This window comes from Drosophila kikkawai, chromosome X, assembly GCF_030179895.1.
Source record: "Drosophila kikkawai strain 14028-0561.14 chromosome X, DkikHiC1v2, whole genome shotgun sequence".
Taxonomy (NCBI): domain Eukaryota; kingdom Metazoa; phylum Arthropoda; class Insecta; order Diptera; family Drosophilidae; genus Drosophila; species Drosophila kikkawai.
Genome location: NC_091733.1, coordinates 23,886,344 through 23,911,208, shown reverse-complemented (window position 1 = coordinate 23,911,208; position 24,865 = coordinate 23,886,344). Strand labels below are relative to the sequence as shown.

At 36.4% G+C, this 24,865-nt stretch overlaps 2 protein-coding genes across 17 annotated transcripts in view; one reads left to right on the top strand and one right to left on the bottom strand.

The window, feature by feature from the left end:
• Positions 1 to 24,865, top strand: part of rdgA (retinal degeneration A) — a 115,108-nt gene that overhangs the window by 56,251 nt on the left and 33,992 nt on the right. For 10 of the 16 annotated variants that reach the window (XM_070288456.1, XM_070288445.1, XM_070288444.1 and 7 more), the window contains exons 2-3: positions 21,326 to 22,290; positions 22,753 to 24,206. In XM_070288456.1, the coding sequence (XP_070144557.1) occupies positions 21,982 to 22,290; positions 22,753 to 24,206 (1,763 nt within the window). In that variant the 5' untranslated portion in view covers positions 21,326 to 21,981. The remainder of the gene's footprint in view (positions 1 to 21,325; positions 22,291 to 22,752; positions 24,207 to 24,865) is intronic. The other 6 variants (XM_070288457.1, XM_070288455.1, XM_070288447.1 and 3 more) reach the window with 1 other exon arrangement.
• LOC108083813 (uncharacterized) lies at positions 4,936 to 5,590 on the bottom strand. Its single transcript, XM_017179760.2, has 2 exons — positions 5,525 to 5,590; positions 4,936 to 5,463 (listed from the first exon to the last, which is right to left on the bottom strand). The coding sequence occupies exons 1-2, from the start codon at positions 5,588 to 5,590 to the stop codon at positions 4,936 to 4,938; spliced, it is 594 nt and encodes a 197-aa protein (XP_017035249.2).

Here is a 24,865-nt window from a genome sequence, read left to right as displayed (position 1 = left end):
TGCGTTTTTGTTTGCCATTTCATGGAATTCATCTCTCTTCGGCATTCACCGGATAATTAAAAATAAAATCGGGCAAGCGTAAGGAGTAAAGAGAAAAAAGAGAAAAACTATATACAGTCTGGCTTCAGGCGCTGTTCGAGGCTATAGGAATGTGCCATATAAATATATATTTATATATATATATATTAGTTACTGTCACTGCCATTTTTGTGGGCAATAAAATGCGATATGTGGCAGGTGGCATGTGTAGCAGGTGATGGGGAATTAGCGCAGCTGCCTGACCAACAGAGCTTTAAAGTCATCCATCTTAGATCCTTTAAGCCATTTAAAACTATCTTGTTAACTTTTATAATCAAGCTTTAAACCTCCTGAAATTATATAATTAATTTTAAACCTTAATTTCTTAGCTTAAAAAAATCTCAAATTAATCCTTGATCTTTAGACTTTTCATCTTTATATTTTGGGTCTTAATATTTTCTCTCAGTACAGCCATAAAGTGAGCACATTGGATGTTAACCCGGCGGCAAGTTATTGATGTGACAACTGCGGATGAGCGCCAGTTTCCATTTAACTGCACTCTCTGCCTGCGGTTTCCAGTTAGTGGCAATATACCTACTATATCCCTCACCTGTGTGGGGTCCCAGCTCCAGCTCACAGCTCATTGCAATTTAAGGTTCTTCCTCCTTAATTTCTGTAAAGCTACCTGGCAGTTCTTTTCCCACTTTTTCGTAATAGGCAGTTGCCAGGACCTCTTTTTGGTGTTGCCATGGCACCTGACTCTGCTTTGGCTTCCATAATTAAGCCTCTCGTCGTCCCTCGTAAGGGAATTTTCAAAAATACAATTCGCTCTGGACTTTGGCAAATGTCATTTGGTCCAAATTTCAATTGGGTTTAAATGACAATTAATGGGTGTGTGGGGGGATGTTGAGGGTTAATTGTCTGAGGTGCATTAATTAACTGGTGATCTTGCATTGGTAATTATTTTTCGCTTGCATATAACTGAAAACTCTGGGTAGAAGTTGTATTTAACCTTTATTATTTAAGTTATCTTAAAATAAACAAGAAAGGAAGCTAACTTCGGCACGCCGAAGTTTGTATACCCTTGCAGATTGGTTTTCATATTTATATTATAAATTATAATGCCGAAAACAGACACTGAACAGAGTTTCATTACATTTTACCTATACTTATTATGTTTACAGTTTAACAGTTACAGTTTTACATTCCCAGCTTTATATATTTTATACATTTACCGATCGCTTCTATGACAGCTATAAGATATAGTTGTCCGATTTTTATAAAATTTATACCAAATGTCTATAATAATAATTAAAGCTCATATCTCGTAGATGAAAATACGTTAAAAAACAACGAAGTTATAATTTTTTCTATTACTTTCCCTATCGTTCCTATGGCAGCTATAAGATATAGTCGTCCGATTTTCATAAAATGTATACCAAAATTTTGAAATAATACCAGAAGCTCATGTGTCAAAGTAGATTAAAATACGTTGAAAAACAACGAAGTTATAATTTTTTTCGATTAATTTCCCGATCGTTCCTATGGCAGCTATAAGATATAGTGGTCAGATTTTCATAAAATTTTTACCAAAATTCTGGAATAATAAAAAAAGGCTTCATCCCAAAAATGGTGGAATAATATTGAAAAACAGCCAAGTTATAATTTTTTTTCCAAAAATTTATCGAACATTTGTATGGCAGCTATATGATATAGTCGTCCGATCCGGCCCATTCCGACATATATAGCAGTGAGAGTATATAGAAGACTATATGCAAAGTTTCATTCAGATAGCTTTAAAACTGAGGGACTAGTTTGCGTAGAAACGGACAGACGGACAGACGGACAGACGGACATGGCTAGATCGACTCGGCTGTTGATGCTGATCAAGAATATATATACTTTATAGGGTCGGAAACGTCTCCTTCACTGCGTTGCAAACTTCTGACTGAAATTATAATACCCTGCAAGGGTATAAATATATAAAAAGGAAAATTTCCCTTTACCAACACTAAACTCTGCGGCTTCTCCACCCCAAAAATCCCTTTACAATCCACTGAGTGTTAGCATCTGTGAGTGTCTCCAAACTGTTGCCAGTAAATAAACTGGCCAAATTTGTCTAATGCTTGCCTCCCACTACTCCCCTTAACTCCAAAGCCCAGCACCCGGGGGAACTCCACCCCCATTTTCGGCTTTTCTCCCCCGCTTAGGCTCCGGCCATTGTCTTTTGCTCCCTTCTGTGCATAATTCACGAGTTCAAAACGCCACAAAAATGTACAAACAGGCACGTATTTATATATATATACAACTCCCTATCTTGGCTGAGGATTTCTTATTCAGTGGCGGGTTTACTTTCAACAGTTGTAGTCAGAATTATAGTGCTGGGCATGGGAGAGAGAGTGTTTTGGGAAGAAACTAGCTTAAGGTATCTAAAAAAGTATCTTAAGAATCTAAAAGTATCAAAAAGTATCTGTAACTATCTGTAGCTGAAAGTATTTTAAAGTATCTAAAAATCTAAAAGTATCTTAAAGTATTTTAAAGTATCTAAAAGTACCTAAAAGTATCTGTAGTTCAAATGAAGTTGATTTTCGTCATAACTTTAGTTTAATTGATTTATACATAGATACTTAATAATATCTATATATCATATATATATTTTTATAATTTAATAATTAATAATATTGTTAAAAACTATAGTTTATCTTAAAATTGAGAAATCTTAGTGCTTTTTAAAACCTGTAACTATTGTCTTTCCCAAGACAGCTGTTTTAAATGTTTCCTTTATGTGTTCCCAAACATACATATATAGTATATGTATGTATATTTATGTAAATATATATATATTTATATATTTACTATATAGGTTAGGCGCTTTGGCTCTGCGGCTTGCATGCAAATTTTTATGTTTTAATAATAAGTCACTGGCATGCAAGCGTCGCATATTTTATGCCAATTGCTAAAGGAGACTCCTTGCTCCCAGAGGCGGGGCCAGAGGGCTATAAAGGTAAAGGGCGGGATACCAGTCCTTATCCTGGTCCCACCTGGAGTCAGTTTAGTCACTCAGTTAGCTTGCCAGTTCACTTGCGGTTCGTGTCCTGAGATGGTTTGTTTATTTTTTTAAACCAGAAAAGAAAGAGCAAAAAAGAATACTTATATCTTGCAAGAATATTTATTAATTTCTTTAAAAAATTAGCCAGGAATGTCTGCCACCTGAACAGTATTTAGCAGCTACCTTCTACCCCGACAAAATTGATAATGAATTCAGGCCGAAATTTTTGCTGCGAATGTGGAGCGCACACAACGCTCGCCGATAAGAATTTTGCATTTTCCGAGTGCGTGCGGTCATGCAAAATGCAAAAATGTAAAATGCAAGTGCCTGCCTCCGCCGAATGTCGAGTGTCGAGTGCCGAATGCAGACCGCAGAAATATGACTGCCGCAATTTTGTGACCGTTCCCACGATCGCAGCCCGAATAAATATTATTGCTTTCGGTTTTGTGCTGGCCAAATTGAAAATTAAATTTTAAAGTGTGGGGGAAATTGGTGCAGGAAATTAAGTGATTTGTCGGGGAAACAGGTTTTTAATTTACTGCTGAATGTTATAAATATTTTTGGGTGATTTTTACAAGTGTTTGTATGGAAAAAATATGCTTAAATAAAATTCTTTAATAACAAAATTTTGAAAAGAAAAAATTAAAAAAAAAAATATTATTCCCGATTTATCAGAAACATAAGAGTTTAAAGCCTAATTCAGAATATTTTGCTACTATTTCAAGGGTTCTTAAAGTGTTTTTATTACTATTTTAATATGATTTCCATAATTTTAAATACTAGAAAAAATGTGAATAAATATATCTAATATATTTGTAATTTAAAAAAAAAAAGGTTAAAGCCTTAATCTGAATATTTCGTTTTTATTTCATTATTTAAATCCAATTTCCTCAACTTAAAATATACAAAATACAAAAAATTTATAAATAATTATTTCTCAATTTTTTATAATATATAAAAAATTTCAAGCCTTATTCGGAATAGTTAGTTAATATTCTTAGGGTTCTTCAATGTGTTTTTCTAATATTTCCACTAAAAAAAAAAAGATATTCAAGTTGCTGTGTAACCTTTTCATTTACTGCAAATGCTAATGAAGAAGTGTTCTGGCTTTACACCATTTCCCTGACTGAATTTCAAACGAATTGGCCGACTTTTGTGTCTCCGTTTCTGCTGATTTGCGGTTTCAGTCACTCCACCTTTATGTGTGTGTAAGTACAACTGCGTGTGCAGGGCATACTACAGTACATGGAAACTGTATATTCCTTTTCCATTTTTATTTCGCACTTAATTAAAAATATTTTGCTGACGTGCGACACGCACGTGGCCAAGACCACCTTAAACCCCAGTTGCAACCTCAATCCGGACTCGATTCCTCCTTTTCCCTGACAATGGAAAGCTGCATGAAGTGGGGGAGATTGTTGCATTTTGCTCTTACTATATGTATATGTATATTGGGTCATAAATAGCAGAAAATTAACCGATAAATTAAAACCGAAAAGAGATTGCTGACATAAATAATAAATTAAGAAGATTAAGAACACGTTTATTGTTTAAGAAGGAAGGGTGAAGGAAGGAGTTTGTATACCCTTTTTTCCTAGCAAACACATCTAGATCGACTCGGGTGTTGATGCTGATCAAGAATACATCTAGTTATGATGTATACTTTAATTAAAAAAGCTTATAAAATTGTAGTTATAGGTTTTTAGAAATTAGCAAAAGTCTCAGTAGATAAATCTTGGAAATATATTAAATTATAAAAATTATAAATTATAAATTATAAATTTTAAATATATTAAATTCCAACCCAATTATTAAAAAAAAAAAAAAAAAAAAAAAAAACCTCGATTAGAAAAGGGTTTTCCCCTCTCCTAACACGACTTAAAGATAGTGGCATTGACTTCGTAGTGACACAGAGCCTTCTTACTGACCCCATCCTTGGGATTCAAAGAGAAGACAGTGCCCTCCAGGGTGTAGATCGTATTGGGGTGATACATAAACTTCAGTATGGCCGTTTCCGGCGGCACCTGGATCCTGTTCATCACGTATACGCCCTGTTTGAGGGGACAAGCCAGGCTCATATTGCTGGCCCCCTTCGAGAGCATCAACTTGGCCACATTATTCCAAGCAGAGACATGACGTATGTACTTCCAAAAGTCACAGGTCTTGGTGGTGGAATTGTAGAGAGTTCGTGGCAGCTCAGCTCGCGATGAAGCCACTCCAGAGTTCCTCTTTCGGGGATGCTGAAGCAGGACAAGATGCCACAGAGGTATGGCCACATCCTGACGCACCGTAGTCACCGAAGACATGGAGTTGTTTTTCTCAAAGAGATTCATCTTCAAGCCATAGGCGGGTGTGTCCCAAGATCTAAGGCCGATAAGCTTCATCATATAGCAGTGCTAGAAAGATGAGAGAATACCATATAGTAATAGTTATAGTATAGAATATAGAGGTTTAAACCTGCTGGGTTAATTGGAGGAAACCAAAGAGCGTTATAAAGCCCAGCAGATTCCTATAGAAGCCCATTCTCGCAGGTAACTAATGAGCAACTGAGCTCCGACTGTGCTCAGTCACCTGGGGGGGCTAATGATAATTCACTGATTGGGTGATTTGTCACACCTCAATTGAATCCAGCTATAGTACTTACCTTCCACCCATAATTTGGCTTTAATTGCTACTCTAATTGCAACAGCATAGTTGCTCGAATTATGTACAGGCATTAAATGTAGTTTAAAGTTTTCAGGCTATCAAAGCACTTGGGGCCAGTGTTTGTTTAGGTTTTTGGGGGAGGCAGGCAGCTGGTAAATTGTAACATCGTGTTTTTGGTTAAAGTTTACATTGTTTGCCCAGCTAATTGCATTCGCAGGTGGCCATGCCACGTGCCTGTTGCCTGTGACTTTACCCTATCGGATATTTCCACCATCTGAGTCCGCCTTCCGTTACACTTTTCATGGACTCGTTCTCGTTCTCGTTCCCATTCCTGATCCGCTTTCACTTCCGCTTCCGGTTTATTTGCATTGCAGCTGAGAGAGTGGCATCTCGGTGGGGCTTGAACAATGGATGAGAAAGCCACAGCCAACAGCTAACAGCTCCCTTGCATTGGCACTTTCCTTTGTCCCTTTGCCTCCACCTCCACCTCCACCTCCTCCTCCTTCAATTCAATTTTCATATTTACATTTTCAGTTATTTCCCAGCAAATATTTGCCTGACATCGGCTTTGCTTTCACACATTTTCCGAGCTCATTTTCACCGCACATCAACTTTGAATTCGATTTGATGGCTGACAGGGATAACTTTTGCCTTTAACTTTGGTTCCAGTTTTATTTTATTATATTTTCCAAGTTAATTAACAGTTTAAAGTTAAGCTAGAGGTAGTATTTTTGAGCCATTTCCCTTGTTCACTTTTTTTTATTAGCCTTTAAACCTTGTTGCTTCTCCTCTTTGAGTGCTCGATGGTCCAGAACATCGTTCGAGGTTACTGGAAATGGCCCACAAAGCCATTTGGAAGTGTAAAATTTATCTACTAGAATATAGCCCTTGTTTTAGCCGTCGGCTTTTTGGTTAGAGTTCTCTTCCTTCCTGGTTTTAGTTTTTTTTCTTTTTGTCTTTTGATTTGTGTCAATAGGCTTTTATGGGCTTTTAGTTGGTCGATTTGTATTTTGTTTTTATCCTCGAAGCTCCTTATCTTATTTCAAATGCGCAAAACCATTTCGAAGAGTTTCGTTGGCCAAAATGGCAACCGTAATGTGTTCAGTCATTGGGGAAAAATAACATCAGAAACAGGGGGTTTCCCTCCTTTATTTTTATCTTGTTTGGGTGGAGTTTTCTTTTGCACAAAGATAAATAATAAGTTTTAAAATTAAAATGCAGAAATGAAGTTTATATTGATTTTAACAAGACAGTAAATTGGTTTTCTGTTTTATTTTAGTATCAGGAATTTTACAGAATTTTAAATCTTAAGGTTTTTCTATGGAAAACTTTTCCCATAAATAATAAATATATATAAAAAATGTAATAAAATATATCCTTAACGCTAAAGAAACTATAAAAAATATTTAAAAGAATATAAATCAAATTATAAATAAATAATAAAATAATAAGTAAATTAAAATATAATAAAAAATATCTTTAGCGTTTAGGATATTTTTTATTATATTAGAAACTATAAAAAATGTTGATAAAAACATGTATCAAATTATAAATAAAAAATAAAATAATAAGAAAAAACTAAAAACAAATAATCTAATAAATATAAAAAATATAATAATAAAATAAATTATATAAATACATTAAAATATATTTTATACTCCAAAGAAACTAAATTTTCTTTTGATAAACATTTAAATAAAATTCTTAATATTTATATAATCCATATAATCGTTTTAAACCATTTTCTCTCTGTGCCCAAGTCTCGTTTTCTCGTCTTCTTTTTCTTTTATCGTTGCATTGCATTGGAGGAGGATGGGGGCGGAGTGGGTCCTTGAACGTTTTATGATTGCACTTTTCAGCAATAAAATAACGAGTGGGCGGACTGCGAATCGTGGATGCAGTGCATCTCCCCCCCTGCTAGCTCCACATCGCTAGGAGACTTCACACCAAAATGCTCAGCCTGGCTGAAACTTTAATAACCTCAGACGAGGCCCCCCGACACTTGCAATAAAAATGGCTGCTTGTCGTAAAAAACAACATGCACATGTACACATATATAGGGTACACTCGTAAAAAAAACACACACACACAACAAAAATACAGAATCACTAAAAAATAGAGAAGGAGGAGAAGAGGGGAATGGAAAGGATGGCCCCCCTAGAGACACCAACAACGTCCTGACCAAAAGCTGTCAACGCCTCGCCATTGCAGCTCATAAACATGAGTCGTCGTCGTCCTCGTCCTCGTCCTAGTCCTGCCGGCATCCTGCCATACCATTTTCCTCGCCTCGTGGTTAGCTGTCAGTTGTAGTTTCGGACTATCCCATCACATTTAGTCCTGCTGCTTTGGCACTTTATTGCCTGTCCTGCATAATTGTTGGGCTTATTATTGGATTTTGAATAACATCGCCCCGACAGGCATCGACAGCCATCAGTATCAGCAACTAGGATGCCTCTGCTGTGTCCATGTTGTGTCCCTAAATGTATTCTAATCCATTTGGAAACCAGGACTCTCGGGAGCTTTATAGATTATAGTGTGCTTGAGAATGTAAACAAATAGTTTGGAGGGCTTATAAAAATATTTAAAGTCTTTGAAAAAATATTTATTTCAAGGGAAAGGGTTAATTTTAAGGATTTTTTAATAATTTTAGTATAATAAATAGTTTAGAGAGCTTTAAAAAATATTTAAAGTTTTTTTTCAATGAGAAGCCTTCATCTTACGGATTTTATTCCAAGGACCTCTTCAGAACCCTTTTTTTTTTGCTTACCCATATTACGAGAAATATTTAAAAAGTACGTGTGAAGATGTCATAGAGGGAGGTACTAGGGTATCTAGCATTATCAGGGGATTTCCCTAACTAATCCCTGGTAATAATTATTCGCTTGCATTGGCGTAGGCCAGCAACTGCGGCTAAAATTCCCTTGACCGCGGCAAAGACAAAACACAACTCATCAATCTCTGACAGGAGAAGGTGGCCCCAGGATCCAGGACCTAGTATGTGTATGCAAAAAACGCCCAAACCGAAACTCCTGAGTGGAGTGTACTCGTAAATTTCATTTAATCACCACGGACTCTCCGGATGGACTTTGATGTAGTGCGCAAAAAAACACACAAAATATTCAAGTCCAAAGGACTGTCATGCACGTGGCCATTAAATTACCAAGTCCTTTGTTGGTTTCTTTCTTTTTTTTTAGGATTAGTACAGGGTATATTACAGAGCATGATCTATCAGGATCTAACTTGAAGCTCTAAAATGAAAAAAACCGCTTTAAAACCTAAAATACTAGTTTTTATTAATTTTATTTTTAAAGAAAATAACCATAAAAGGTTTATTCAAGCTAGAGGGTATATTTTAGTCGGCTTAATGAGTTTTCTGTCCTTTTTTTGAGTGACATTACTCGTTGTTTTGGGACAAATTGGAGCTGCAACAGAGGCACATTGGAGTAAATTTTGCAATAATTAAAAAATTTCTTGAAATTAAATGTTTAAAATTTAAAAAATATATAAAATTAACAATTAAGCTGGCTTGTTATGTTGAGATTTAAATTAGCTTTGTTAGGAATGTGGAAATGAAACGGAAGCGGAAGGACCAAACCTAACCTAACGAAACGAAACGAAACGGAATGGCACATAAGGAAGGCTTATGGTCAGCTGGCATAGCTCTACGAATATGTCCAATTCCTGATATGAGGTGACTGGGGAAAACACACATGCACACACACTCACACACACACACACACATAGCACTAGCCGGAAAGTGCAAATTTATGTTGGAATTAATTGCAATGGGGCAGCAGGACGAAACGGTAGCGGAAACGATGCCACCGACAGGACAGCCCAGGGACCAAACGGGTCCGACCGTGACTTTAATTAGCCGTAGAACAAGTGCTTCAGCCCAGCAGCTTTAACGGAATCAGTTGGCCATGGCCAGCAGGTGTGTGTGAAGCCAAATTTATGGCTTTAGCCAGATTTCAAAAACCAAAAAAAACCAGATAATTCCTTTAGTTAAATAAACCATAAAATAGTAGAAAGTATTCAATTAATTAAATCTAGTTTAATTATTAAATTATTAAATATTAAATTCCCTTTTTTTTTAAATATTATTTTATATTATTTATTAGAGTCTTTAAAGCAAGAAGATTTCTTTAGTTAAATAAACCAAAAATAGTAGAAAGTATTTAATTAATTAAAATTATTTTATAAAATTTAAGATTATGTTTTTTTATGTATAATTTTACCTAAAACAATTCTTAACTATTTATTTGACAACTTAATGCTACAAAAATAAACTTAAATTTACTAAAAATGAATTATGTTTTAAACTGGCAAAATATTTCTCCTAAAACCCATTAAAAAACTGTCAAAAAAATAATTTATACGAGTCAAAATAATGTCCTTTGAGAGTTAATCTTTTGATTTTACATGATATTAAATGCAGGTCAAGTGGAAAATAAATGATGTCAATTTATTTATCAAAATTCCTGTGAAAAACATATACAAAACTCCGACAAATATATGTTTCACAGCATTTATTATTTATTCATTAAAAAACCTGTCAAAAAATAGAATAATTTATATATAAAAAAAAAAAAAATATTAAAAAAAAAATAAGTAAAAGAATTAAATTAAAAAATAATAATACATATTTTACAAATCATAATAACAAATTTCTAAAGACAGTCAAGAGTTGGAAATTATGCGGAAAATTATATAAATTTATGTATCACATTTACTTAAATTATTTTGTAAGAAAAAATGATTAAAAATTAATGCATTGTTATAGCTTAACACGCTCTGAATTTCGCACATAATGAGAAATAACCGCCGATCAACAATTGATTTCGCTTTCAAAAAAGTGGCTTTCAGACTCACATTTCCCCCTGAATATAATTACAAATAGTCGGTTTACTGAGTGTTTTTGTGCAAAGCTTCCTGCCTGTGAATGGCAGCCATGAATAATTGAAACGAATTAAAAATGCAATTGTCAAAGTGGGTGGGTGGGCGTGGGTTGTGTGTGCGGTTTTTCGGGTTGAGTAAAGTCTCTCCCTCTCTCTCTTTTAATTTGTTTTTATTTATTTATTTTATTTTTTTTTTTTTGGGGTTCATTCACTTCATCGTTGTTATGTGCGTTATGTTTATTAATTCATTATATAATTATTACACACTCTGAGCGCGACCCTCGGTAGCTTTTAATGCTGCTGGCAATGAATATTGCATACTTTTCTGCGTTGCAAATTAAATGGTATGACCTAAACCATAAACCGAATTTAGATCACAAAATTCTAACGATTTTCTACGTCACGCAGGTCTCAGGTAAAGGCTATTTTCTGGCCTATTCGATTGGGAAACGAGGCTCTTCCTCCTCCGGCAGCTGAATACTTTATCATTCTGTCCATTAAGAGCCCATTTCCCACAGCAATCTGCATATATTGTTATGGCCATTGGTCATAAATCAATGGGTAATTTATGTTGAAATTGGCTGAATTTTAAATCAGTAATTAAGCATTTGATGTATCTGAACCTTAAGATATATCCTTGAGTTTTATATAGTATTTTTCTTTATGAAAACCTAAGTTTTTTCTTTATTCTTTATAAGAAAAATCACCAAATTGATCTGCAAATAAAGTACAAATTATAGAAATAAATTGTGAATAATTTATGCCCTGGCATAACTCACCTGCTTAGCCCAATCGCCACCTGTTTTTAACCCTCGAGAGAATCCCTGAAATTGATGATCCTGGCCGGCAGGAATTATTTGCCATTCAGCAAGCACATCCTTGCAGCCATTCGCAAATGAATTACAACTCAATTGCGGCACTCGTGTGTCACCCATGATTCATGCGCCTGTTGCTCCTCGCTCTCAAGGACACACACCCATGTGTGTGTGTGTGTGACTGATATATTTATGCAAGTGCTGAAAATAAATAAAGAGGAGAAACACAGCATCCATGGCAAAAACGAAAGCGAAATGGCATGGAAACTGAAAAGTTTCCGCCAACAACTTGAGCGGCATAAATTTGTGGCGTGTTTAGTGTTTAGTCAGCTAACTTTTTGCAGCCACTGTCAGAGCGTGGGACATTGGCCAAAGTTGTGCAAAAACTCTGAAACAAAATGGCAACAAATTGTAAATAAATAAAAGTTTTTTTTCTTCTTTTTTTTGGTCACTCTGAGGGCCCTGGTTGCCTCTGCATACATAAATCCCATTGAATAATGCCGATCGATTTCCGTAGAGTCCGGACAAAGTTTTTCCAGCAGTGTAAAGGGTACAATAGTGGGCAAAATCTTAGGGTTTTTGGCTATTCGAAGTATAAAGCTTTGATCACATTTTAATTTATTTTAAAATACCTTTTAGAAAATTCTTTAAGAATTATTTAAAATAAAAATTTAGAAATGCGGTTTAAGAAATTCTTTAACAATTATTAGAAAAATTATTTCTGGGAAATTTAAAATGATTTAAAAAATGATTTCTAAGTAATTCTTTAATTTATAATAAAATTAAAAAAAAAACGTTTCTAAGAAATACATTTTAAAAAAATTTTAAAAATGCTTTTAAGGAAGTCTTTAAAATTATTAAATAGAATTTAAAAAATGTTATAAATTAAAGTATAATAAAATATTAAAAAAAGGTTTCTAAGAAATACATTTTAAAAATTCTTTTAAGAAAGTCTTTAAAATTATTAAAAAGAATTTAAAAAATGTTTTTTTTTTTAATAATTTTAAAAATGCCTTTTAAGAAATTCTTTAATAAATATTTAAATTAAAAATATATGTTTTTCTATAGCATCCAAAAATACCCTATTATTTTTATCTTGACCTCCAACGTATACTGTGCAACATAATTTGCAATTAGATTGTGTCTGGGCAACTCCAATGCTGGACTTGATTATGCGCTTCAAACGGTTTTGTTTATGTTTATGGAAATTGTTTTCCCTTCTGCCACGGAGACTTTTACGGGCAGCTACTGCTCCTGCCTACCCCGCCGGTCCTTGCTCCTTTTTAGTTATACGCCCCCTGGCAGGATTATCCCCCAGTTTATGCGCTTAATTGTTGTTTGCCTTTCGCCCGCTCGTACTTGTAGTTGTCATCCCAGGGATGTGGGTGATGTGGGGGGGATATGTAAGGATGTAAGGATGCTCTCTGTGGCCAGCCTGATGTTATTGTTACTGTTGCAGGGATCGAGGAAGGGGACAGTGTTTGCTGCCATTCTGTTTTGGGACAAGTTAATCAGATACCAGGGATCTGATTGGGTATCAATGGGGCCCGGCTTGTTTGCCCCCGAAATTGAAATGCTAAACCCGTGTGGCCAAGGACAAGGACAAAGTCTCCGTGTGTAGGCTAGAAGTATTTGTTAATATATTATTCCAGCACTAGGTTTAAGCATAGGAATGTAAGGTTTTTAAATATTATATTTTTGAATATATTTGGAATATATTTGGGATATATTTTGAATATATTTGGAATATATTTGGAATATATTTGGAATATATTTGGAATATATTTGGAATATATTTGGGATATATTTTTCTGCTACATAATTTCCACATAATATATATTCTTAAACCTTGTGAAATCTTGGCCTGTCTCGTGCTAATTAGTGCCAACATGGCTCAAGTTCTAGTTATGCTTGAGTCCAACTTCTTCTGTCGAGCACTCATTATCTCACTCGCAAATCTTGAATATATACATATACATATACATAGGCTGATGAGAGCTGCTATATTGTCCTGGGGTATCCTTTGTGTGTGTGTGTGTGTTAATGGAAAAAGTTAGAGAAGCCTGTTGCTAGATAAATCACAATAAACTGCAGTCTCTTTTGTTATTCTCTCACAAAACTTTTCACTCAATCCAAGCTTAAAATCCTTGAAATTAATACTAATATGCATTTCCCAGCCTGAGTGAATCCTGGTTATAATCACACAACAAAGGCTAAGAACAAACCAAATATTAGTTACTTAAAATCCCAATTAATTGGCAAAGTTACATGGCCTTGAATATTATTTCGTTTTAATCCCGCTTTTGTTGAATCCAAAGTAATGCAATTGACTAGATGAGGCATAGCCGCTTCTCAAAAATTTTTCACATTTTTGGGATCGATCAACTTGCTCGATCCTCTGTGCTCTCAGCTATTCCGACATCTTGCCAAATTCATTAGTTTTGTTTTATATTTCCAGCAGGGATATTTAATATTTTGTATATTATGTTCACCGCACAGACACCTTAGAAAAAAAATGCAAAATAAATCCTAAGCCAGAACCGCTCGAGTTGAAAATTGACGAGCAACTGAACTCGATGGAGTGGAAATTTCTTGGCTTGATTCCTCTTCTTTATTTTTTCCCCCTATATTTTTTTTGCTTCTTGGTTGTTGTTGAAGCTGCTTAAAAATTGATTAGCACCTGGCCCATAACGAGTCTCAAATTACCGCGAGGCGTCTAACTGCCTAAATACTTGGTGGAAAATAATTTCAGTTGATTTCAGTCGATTTCAGTGCTTCTTAGTACTTGTATCTTGGAGCTCAAAAGCTTGTTGTTATGTGCCTAGATATTTAGCACCTTGTTTGAATTTGAAGAGAGGTGCTGCTGCTCTTTTTTTTGTACTTTGTTTACCGCCTCAAAGGAAAGCCATTCATGCTTTGTGGTAAGAGGGGTTTCAAGAGCTGTTCAAACTAATGGGTTCTCAGGCTTTTTATTCCTTTTTTTTGTCATGGAAATATTTAATAAATATTTTGGTTTAAAAAAATATACTATAAAGCTTTTAAAACTATATAGAATAAATCCAGAAATTAGCTATTTCGATTTTTTAAATCGAATTTAAATTTTAAAAAATTTACATATATATTGTGGTTTAAAAAATAACCTATATAGCATTTTAAAACTATATAGAATACGGTAAAAAACTGTTTTTAGGTTTTTAAAATCCAATTTAAATTATATAAAAATTAAATAAATATTTTTGCTTCAAAAAATAATCTTTATAGATTTTTAAAACAATTTAGAATAACTCAAAAAACAGTTTTTTAGGTTTTAAAAATCTAATTTCAATTTATTTATCTTCAAAACATCCCAAATAACTCATTTTTTTAGGTTTTAAAAATCTAATTTCAATTTATATATCTTCAAAACATCCCAAAAGGACAATTTTTTCCATTTATAATTTAATACCTTGAATATATATTATAGGGTATCAAATAGCCTCTTTAGATCCACCACTTACCCCCCTATTGAGAGAAGTATTTAGCATACTTTGGCCTTGTTTGCTCTCTTTGTGCATCGAACATTTCAGTTTTTTACATATTTTTTTTATTTTTTATCGGTCGCATGTTAAATGCCCTAATTTCCCGGTCGCCGGTATATTGACTTTTGGGGCCTGCGAGTGGCTCTGACGCTGCCTTAGCACCTCGGTGCGATCTGGAGAGCAGCGGCATTATCGCATTATCCCATTATGGCCGGACTCTGTGTTGTGTGGCCTGTCAATGTGTGTGCTGACATAATTGCAAGTGGATATCAAATACTGCCCCTTGATTCCGATTGCTCTGGCTAATGCCGTCCATTCGATTCCCCTCGATTCGGTTTCGATTCGATGGGATTCGATTCGATTCGATTCGATTCGAATCGAGAGGCTGTCAGGGGCAGGCGGACTATTCCCAAGGTCACTCGGTAATGGGGGCGTTGCTTTGGGTGGCATGACATCCTCTTCTACACAAGCACACACACAACAGAATCCCAAAACCATTTCATGGGAGTGTCAAAAGTGTCAGGTCAGTGGGGTGCCGAAAGGCCACGAGAATTTATTTTTAGGAAGAAAAAACACGTATTTACTTGGAAAAATCAGGAAAATGACGGGGGAAATTCAACCAATACTTTTTAAAGTATATAAATGGGAAGGAAGTTACTTTAAAATAAAGTTTTTTGAAGTTATTGAAGTAGTTTTCTAGATAAAATTAGTTTAAAAATAGGAAAATGCGTAAAAGAATAAAAATCCAAGGCAAGAAATAATTTGGGAAAGCTAGGAATAAGCCCCATTTAAGTAATTAAATTTCAAATAATTAAAAGATAGATAGGAAATAATAGATATAACATTAAATTAAGTAAACCAATACCGTAAGATTAGCTGCAATATTTGTTTAATATTTAAAATTGTGTTTAATACAATTGTACAATAATTTTTTATTGATAAGAAAAGATTTAATACATTTTTTCTTTAAATATAAATTTAAATTTTTAAATTTAAACATCCATCACTGAGAATAAAAATCAATTCTCATTAAATTATATCTATATTTTAAATTGGTTATATTTAAATTTTAGAATTATTATATTATTATGTATTTTATTTTTTTCTGACCCTACCTATCAATCCTGCTCTCGCGTCTCATTTTCTCATTACTTGTCTGTCACTTTTGATAATTGCATGACGCGTTCTACACGCGACTTGAGCGCGATTCTCCGAATGCAATGCTTTTCCCCGGAAAACCCCAGGCACAGTCACACACACTGTAGGCACACACTCATATGTATGTATGCACATGTGCTTGTGTGTAGGGGACTATCGATGGCTACAAGGATTCGCACTTAACCTGCTCCACTTGCAGCCCAACTTGGCATCGATTGAGATTGCAGGGAAATGCGAGAAAAGCGAGAAAAAGCAGCTCGTCAAGTGGAAGCAATCGCTCAAGTTGGCAACCCTTTTTGGTGTTTTTTTTTTTGTGCTCTCTTCTTTTTTCTTTATGGGATTTTTGCCCCCTTTGTTATTGTTTTTTGTGTGATGCCACCTGCTGACGTCACCACTGACCCACTTGCAAGTCGAACCGAATTGGAATTCAAAGTGCCAGCTAACCGAAACGCCAAAGAAGAAGATGCACACCCAGAAAAGCATATAAAATGGCAATAAATTTTATAGAATTTTTATTTATAAAATATATTATATATTTTATATTTTTAAAATATTTTTTCAAAGCACAAAATCGAATGTTTTAATATCTATAAAATACTATTTAAAAAGCTTTTCAAATAGAATATAAAGCTCTATAATTATACATTTTAAATTCTTCCCTTAAAGCTCTTCTTTAATTTTTTATTTTTTTTTAAATATGTTTACTTAAATTTAAGCTAAAACTTGTACCCCAAAAAAATAAGACAACTGTTTCCAGACCAAGATAAAGGAGATGCTTACCCTCTGCTCTCACATTTCAATCTCTCTTGCCGGCAGCCGGCAGTTCGTTTTGGGTTCCCGTGGCCATTGATAAATATGCCAAATCATCGGGCACGTCTCTAGACTCCTGATCAGATCTCCGGGACACGTGCAACATCTACACAGCCTCCCTAAAAAAAAAAGGAGGAGAAAATTAAGCAAGAAGCTGGAGATTGAAGAGAACAAAAAGAGCTTGTTGGGGGAGGAAAAGTTTTTCCATTCACTTGTTCGTTTTGTTTGCCGAGTTATTCTGTCAAAATTTATTTAAATATTCTGCCGAATTTCCCAGAACACTTTCTTCTTCGGCCCTTGATAAAGTTCTCAACCCAAGAAAAAACGTTAACGTTTCGCGTTAAATAATTTCCCCAACAGTCATTAAGTGCAACAAAAAACACTCCTTTTTCTACCCTTCTCCGCCCCTAAATCTCCCCTTGGCTCTCCTCCCTTTTTTTGGCAGCGACAAATGGCAGCAAATTATGATGCTGCTTCCGTGGGGAAAGTCCTGCCCAATTTCAACCCTTACCCCATCAAGCGTAAACTCTTCTCCGCTTTCCCTCAATTTTTCTTCTTTTTTTTTTCAACAACTTTTCTTACTGCCAACAATTAATTGAAATTAACATATTTTTCTTCTTTTATTTGAGACAACTTATCAGGCCCCAAGCCCGCCCCCTTCCCTTTGTTCAAGTTAATTTTCAACGAGTTTTCCTTCCCGAAAAAAAAAAAAAATTCAAAATTCAAATTCCGCGGATTAATTTTCAGCGTCTGTTAAGAAAGAAACGGAAGTAAGCCATTCGGACCAATTAAATCCTGGCCGAAAGTTTGTAAATTGATTTTCCACGTAATGCCCAAAGCTTTGAATTTCCTGCATAATTTTCTAGTTGAAGCAGGTGAACAACTTTTGCATTACTCGCAGTTCTGGAAAAACTTGAAGCCCGTTTAACCAAAAGTAAAGGGGAATTTTTAAATGGAATTTCAAAGGGAAACGGAAATGGTAAAAATTAAAGAAGTAATTTAAATTATGAAAAGGAAATGTTTTTTATATTTTTAAAATTTTATTAATAAAAATAATAAACAAAATAAATATTAATTTAATCGTTGCAACTAAATTTCATAACAAATTTCCGTTTAAGCTGAAGGGAAATACATTTTTGATATATTTTCTTGAAACGCTTTCATTTTTGTGGCACCTTTAATGGGCCTAAGGACTAAAAGCAAGGACGGCGTAGGTATTGGAGGCCATAAGGGATTCCGTGGAGTTCTTGGAATGAGAATGAGCCCGGGGAGATGGGAATGGAAGCTGCACAGGGTTTGTTCTCACAGACACATAATAAGGGCATTCCTCATACGCCACCGATTCCCTAGATGCTGTTGTTAGTATATACCCTGCCACACAGGGTATTATAAATATTACAAGTATTTATTTTTAAAAGATATAGTCTTTATAGATCTTAAATCAATATATTATTTACTTATTTTGCTGTGAGGATTTGTTTTTAAAAATAAATATATATACCCAACCACATAGCTTATTATAACTATTTTTGGTATATATTTTTTAAATATATTTTATAAAATATTTACAAATATTTTCCTTAGAATCTCTAAGGTTTTATAATTAAAAATAAATATAAATACCTTCTAGCTTACAATATTTTCGAAATTGAAGGGTATTTGGCTATCAGGCCTTGCTTATTCATTTTTTTATTGTTGCTACTCCCCTCGTTGCTGGCTTTATGAAAAATTATACAAAACTTTTTACTTAGTGGAACGCGGGCTCTGAACAATTACGAGGCCATCAGGGAAGTAGCTGGTGCAAAAATAGAAGGGGGAGGTCAAGTCCCGAGTCAAGGGGTCCTCGGCAAATAAATAATGTGTGTTTGGTGTGTTTTTGTTGTGTGTGTGTTTGATTTGGCCCCTTAAACGATGCGGAAAGTTAAAGTTGAAAATAAGAAGGAAGAGAAAATGGAAATTGGCCTTGTTCAAATGCTGGCTTATCGTCGCAATCTGTCAGCTTTTCACTAATTACCAACAATGTTCAAGATTTATGGGATTTTTTTTACTTGGCGGAAGTTTACTTAATTACTTATTACCGACCAAGCATAAATCAAAGTTTAACATTTACAAAAGCTGCGATTTTGCAAGGCAGAAATATTTTAAATATTGAAATTAATTAGTTAAATTGATTAACTTATTTAAGTTAAATCTTTTTAATAATTAATGTAGCTATAAATATTTTAAATACATATATTTGTATATAATTTATTTTGAAAGAGTTCGACTTTGGCATAATTTATTGTTAAAATAATTAATTAAAATATTTTTTAAATGATAAAAAGAAACAACTTTATAAAGATATATTTATTTATTAATTATTTCTATTCTTTAAATATTTTTTATATATTTTACTTCCCCCTAAAATCCCTGAAATTATTTACAATTTATTTAACATTTTTTGTTTATTTATATAAAAAAATATAAACAACTCTCTCAGTTTTTTGTTTTCTTTTCCACACTCAGCTGGAAAGTAGGCCACACTTGTTGGTTATTTTTTACGGGAAAATGGGAAAAACTGAATTAAATAATCTTAGCCCAAAAGAGGGTCATGCATTTTGCATTTGCATGCCGCCCCTTAATGAAATCTTTATTTGTTTTTAATTTTTATTCTGCTGTTTTCGGTCAGGAAAGTGAAACCGGAACCGGTAACGGAACCTCAACCTTTACGAAATAATTACGCACTTGGGAAATTCCCTTTTTCCCGGTAGGAAAGGGAAGCGGAGCCATTCCAAGCCATCACCTTGTGCCTCGCCAACCTGCCAAGGGGAACTTTTGGCATTTCTATGGAATTCAATTTCAAAGCTATATCATTTTCATTTAATTTCACGCTTTCAATTTGCGACCCACACAAACAGAGCGCTTTGTCCAGCCGCATCCCTTTTTTTTTTTATTTTTTGTTGGTGCCACCGTGGCCGACCTCCTTTTTCCACGCCAAAAGGTATGCCATATAATGGATTTCTGCTCTTGTTTTCCATCGGCCACCTATTGTCTGTAAAACGAAACCCGTCGGTGATTCCCCCGCCCCCGCCCGACCCCGGGAATCAAACCGTTCCCACTGCGAACCGCATCGCTCGTCAATTTAGCACTTTCAACTGCACACACGTGCCTCCGTCCCTCCTCCGTTTCGGTGTCGGTCTCGGTGTGTGTTTTTCGAATGGATTGAAAGGGAATAGTACACTTATCACAATATTTTATATATTTTTAAGAAAAATCTAACTAAAAACTAAGAAATTTGTTTTACAATTGGGAAAGGGTGTCATGAATTTAAGGCAAGGCACCAATTTTAATTTAATTTTTATATTTTTTTATGTTTACTTTTTCGATTTTTCTCGAAATTTGAAATGTGTGCCAAACAGTTTTTCTTTCTGAATTTAGAAGACATTTTTCTTAAATCAAAAAAAATTTGTATGAGTGTAGAAAAAACATAACAAAAAGTAGAACAACTTTACAAAAATAAAAACAAAGCTGAATGGCAAACGAGAGAGAGTATCCATGACCTGGTGAAAGAACTAGATCGAGACAGCGAATGGGGTTTGCTTTCTCCGAAAAAATAGTAATATTAATAATTATAAATAAATATATATAGATATTTATTTATATATTAATATTTATGGAAATAATAGAGCATTTTTCAGTATCTATTATATTTTAATAAATATTTTTATAACTCACATCTTGTATCTTATGAATACTGGCTTTATCTTTTATAAGTTTTCAGTATCTTAAACCTAAAAGACCTTACACAAGAGAAGCTATATAATATTTATGATAATTATAACCACTTTCTATAATTTTTAAATAACGTCTCTGTCTTATACTCATAGAATTATCAAAAATATATGGCCTAGTAATTTGTAAAATTTTATATTTCTATAAATACTAATAAAGCCTAAATTTCCCACCAGTTGAGACTAATTATTCGCTTAAACTTCCACTATTTACACTGCCCAGCAAAACTCTCAATAGTTCTGGTACTTTCCCTTATTTTCTTTCGCCCCATCGAGCTGCCAAAAATTTTTCAAAAAAGAAAGAAAAAAAGTAAAGCCTTCACATACAAACATTTTTAGTGTGTAGATGCCGAGGGCAATAAAAGGATTTTTCAATTTACGAATTTCCTTCGGTTTGCCGGCTTGCTGTGTGTGTGTGTGTGTGCGTTTGAGACTTTCACGAAATTGGTCAGCAAAAATGTTGTTTGGCGTGTAAATTGAGCAGTTTTTTTGCTGCCCGCTTCGCCATTGTTTGTTCGTTTTATGCCGCGAAGAGAAAAGTGCGGAAAATGCTTTTTAATCATTAAACTAACGTAATCAATTCTCCCATTTCTCTCTCTCTCTCTCTCTTCCCCGCTGGCCCTTTGTAAATTGCAATTCACAGTGAGAAACTTTTGATTAATTAAAAGTAAAACAAAACGCGGAAAAACAAAGCCAAGAACAACAACAAAAACAACTGGCGCCCAACAACAAGTAAACCTTGCCAGGAAAACGACAACAACGACACTCGCGTAAAGTTGTCCCCCTTTAAACAATTTTCTCCTCCAGGAAAATAAAAATAGAATACCAAAAAAATACCTAAAAAATATAAACAAAAATCAAATAAACGACAAAAAATAAACAAAAAACAGAAAATAAAAAACAAATAACAAGGAACAAGAACTCTTGGCCAGAAAATCAACATCGAAATGGAATTGGGCATCAGAATTGTCAATCAGCATTTAGCCAGAATCAACAACAACAGCAGCAGGAACTACTACAACAACAGAAACCAGCACTTCAATCAATATAACTACAACAAGAATATCAACAACAACAACTTCAACAGCAGCAGCTCTCACACCAACAACAATACAAATCGAATCAACAACGACGAAGACAACAACAACAATCCCAACAAAACAACGATATTAACATCAACAACACACCCTGTCACAACAAGAGCTCCAACTACAACAACAGCAACTAGTGGCTGCCCAACAGCTGCTTTAATAACTGCATTCAACAGCATTGCAGCCATATTGGTATTAGCAACTGAAAATGGAACAGCAAAAACTGTCCACCGATCAGCTGCCAGCAGCCTCGGGTTCAACAACGCCTGCAACAACAACAGCAGCAGCAGCAGCAGCAGCAACAGCCACCCGCTCAAGCTCAACAACAACTACTACTAAGTCGAACAACAACAGCCCGGCCAGATCAACGTTTACCAACAATTTTAACCAACAACTGCAGGCAACCACAGCAGCCACCATGCAGCGTCTACGCACGACATTTACGCGATCGCGAACGCCAACAGGTGCCGAGATGAAGATGCAGAATAGCCTGGAGGTTCCCAAACAGGTAAAAAAGGTGGATCGATAATTTTTTTGATAATTCCAATGTTTCGATTGTTCTTGTCTCGATTGTTGCAACACATTGTTTCGTGTTGGTGTACTTTTATACCTATATAATTAGTTTTAATTGTATATGTTTTCATTGACTTTTTTTGTTATCGATAACGATTTTTTGTTGTTTGCATGTTTGGATAAACTTAAATCGTTTTGCTTTCCGTTCTCATATCCTACGAGTAAACCCAACTTAGATTCCACCCCTTCACCAACGGTAACTTCAATTTCTTTTGCACTATTCCTAAACTCGATATCCTTGCCATATCGATAAATTCGATAAGTGATCTTGGACTTGTTTGTTGTGTTCAGCATGTGTTGTTTTCGCTTTTGTTTTCGTTGGCTCGTTTCGTTTATGTGACTAGCAGCAGGAACCCATTTCTCGGACCCTTTTGTGACCAATCCCCTTCGCCTCATGTTATTGCAGGTCCGCTCCGCCTCCTTCGACGAGATGCAACTGGAGGCACAGCGTGCCTCCTCGAGCCTGCTCAAGCAGCAGTCCTCCTCCTCGGCCTCGGCGGACGAGCGATCCTCGGAGGCGGGACTGCTCCAGGTGCCGTTGGCGGCCCATCAGCAACGATCTCATAGCTTCGACTCGGCGGCGGTGTCCGCGGGTAGCGATGATTCTGGCACCTTTTTGGAGGTGCCGCGTCGCCTAAAGACTCGCCGCAGTTCGTCCACCAAGACGCCGCCACCCTGCATCCATTGTCACTATCTGGAGGAGTATGAACGCCGAATGACGGCCGAGCAGCGCTACTTTATCGATCACCGGGAGCTGAGTGCCTTGAGCAACACCAGCTCGGAGGGGAGCGAGGATGAGGACAACGACGACGACAATGATGATGATGGCGGCGGTGATGACGATGATGAGGAGGGCAGTGCTGCCACAGAGGCCACCGAGGGTGAGACCACGGAAACGGCACCCGAGGAGGTGGAGGAGGAGCCGCGCACTGAAGTGGAATCGGAGCACGATCACGATCCGGACGATGATGCCGCCATGGAAATGGATATACGAATTGGCAACATGAGCCTGGGCAGCAGCATCGAGGAGTCTCGGACTCATATTCCTCGCCAAATGCGACGCCATACCATCGGCAGCAGCGGCCATACCACCATGACTTCGGAGGATGAGGGCCTTGAAGGATCGGATAATGGATCTCCGCATTTTGGCAACACCCTGCTGCCCCCTCAGCCGACCACGCCCTGCGGCATCACCTTCACACTGAGTCCAACCAATGGAGATTATCCGTCGTCGCCGCCAATTCTACCCATTGAGCCACCATCGCCGCCCATGTCGCCATGCTCGACGGCGGTACGACTGCCGCCCACGATGATAACACCACCCACGATCTCCTCGCCCTGTGCATCGGCGGATGCCGATGATGCTGGCGCTGCCATGGGTCTGCCGGTCCGAGCCAGACGTCGTTCGATTTCGCGACAGGAGGCCATATTTGTGGAGCCCACGGGCAACTCCTTGGAGAATGTCTCTCACGAGGAGGTGGACAACAACAACAAGTCATCGGTGGACACTGCGGACTCTCTAGAGGAAGCCTCGACCATGGCCACCTGTGGCTCACCAACAGCAGCCGGAGGAGCTGGTGCATCGAGCAGTCACCACAATGCTTTTGTGGTAAGAGACATCTATCTGATGGTGCCGGATCTCAAAAGAGATCGTGCCGCCTCCGTGGACTCGTGCTTTTCGAAGCTCTCCTCGGGACCCAAGGCCGAGGAGCTGCAGCCGAGTGCCGATGGGTGTTTCCTCACAGTACCAAATATCAATGCCACCCGATCCAGATCGGTAGATATAGTGCTGCCAACCGATGAGCAGGCGAGGTACAAGGCTTTGTCCATGACAGGATCCACAGCAACCTATGCCGATGGGTATGTATATGGGGAGAGGGATTATTTTAAGACTTTTCCTTGATTCTTTTCAAATAATTTCTACTTGAAAGGACTTTGTTTTCGATTTACTTAAATTCTTTATACATTTTTCTCGTATTTATATATTTATTTATATATATTTCGACCTGTTCCCAACTCAATCTTTGGGTCAAAAAAACAAAAAAAGGGAACTGCAACCCTATATTCAAAACCCACTTTATTGTTTACTTTCGCCTTCGTTTTGCTTTGCCTTGGATTTAAGACCCACTCGGTTGGTGGCTATTTTTGGACCGACAAAACTTTTAAATTGACTCATTAAAACGAGCTTTACACGTGGCCCCAGTTAGGATTTTGGGATCAGCCAAGGTACATCTCATTCTCCACGTGCATAAACCTGGCCCCATAATTGCGGCTAAACTCTTTGCTCTCCCCGCCTCCCGCCGCCCGACTCCCAACTCTTTCTCTCTGTGCCTACTTGACCTTCGCCTGGGTCGAGATTTTTGGGCAGGAGCCGAGTCCTGGCCATCGTCCGTGTCCGTGTGTAACACGTGGGCCACTCGCCACTCGAATTACAGGGCGACATGTGAGCCACAAAGAGTGTTCCGTGTGCCATGTCCGTTTGTGTCCTCCGTTGGTGATCCAACTCCCGCCGACTTAAG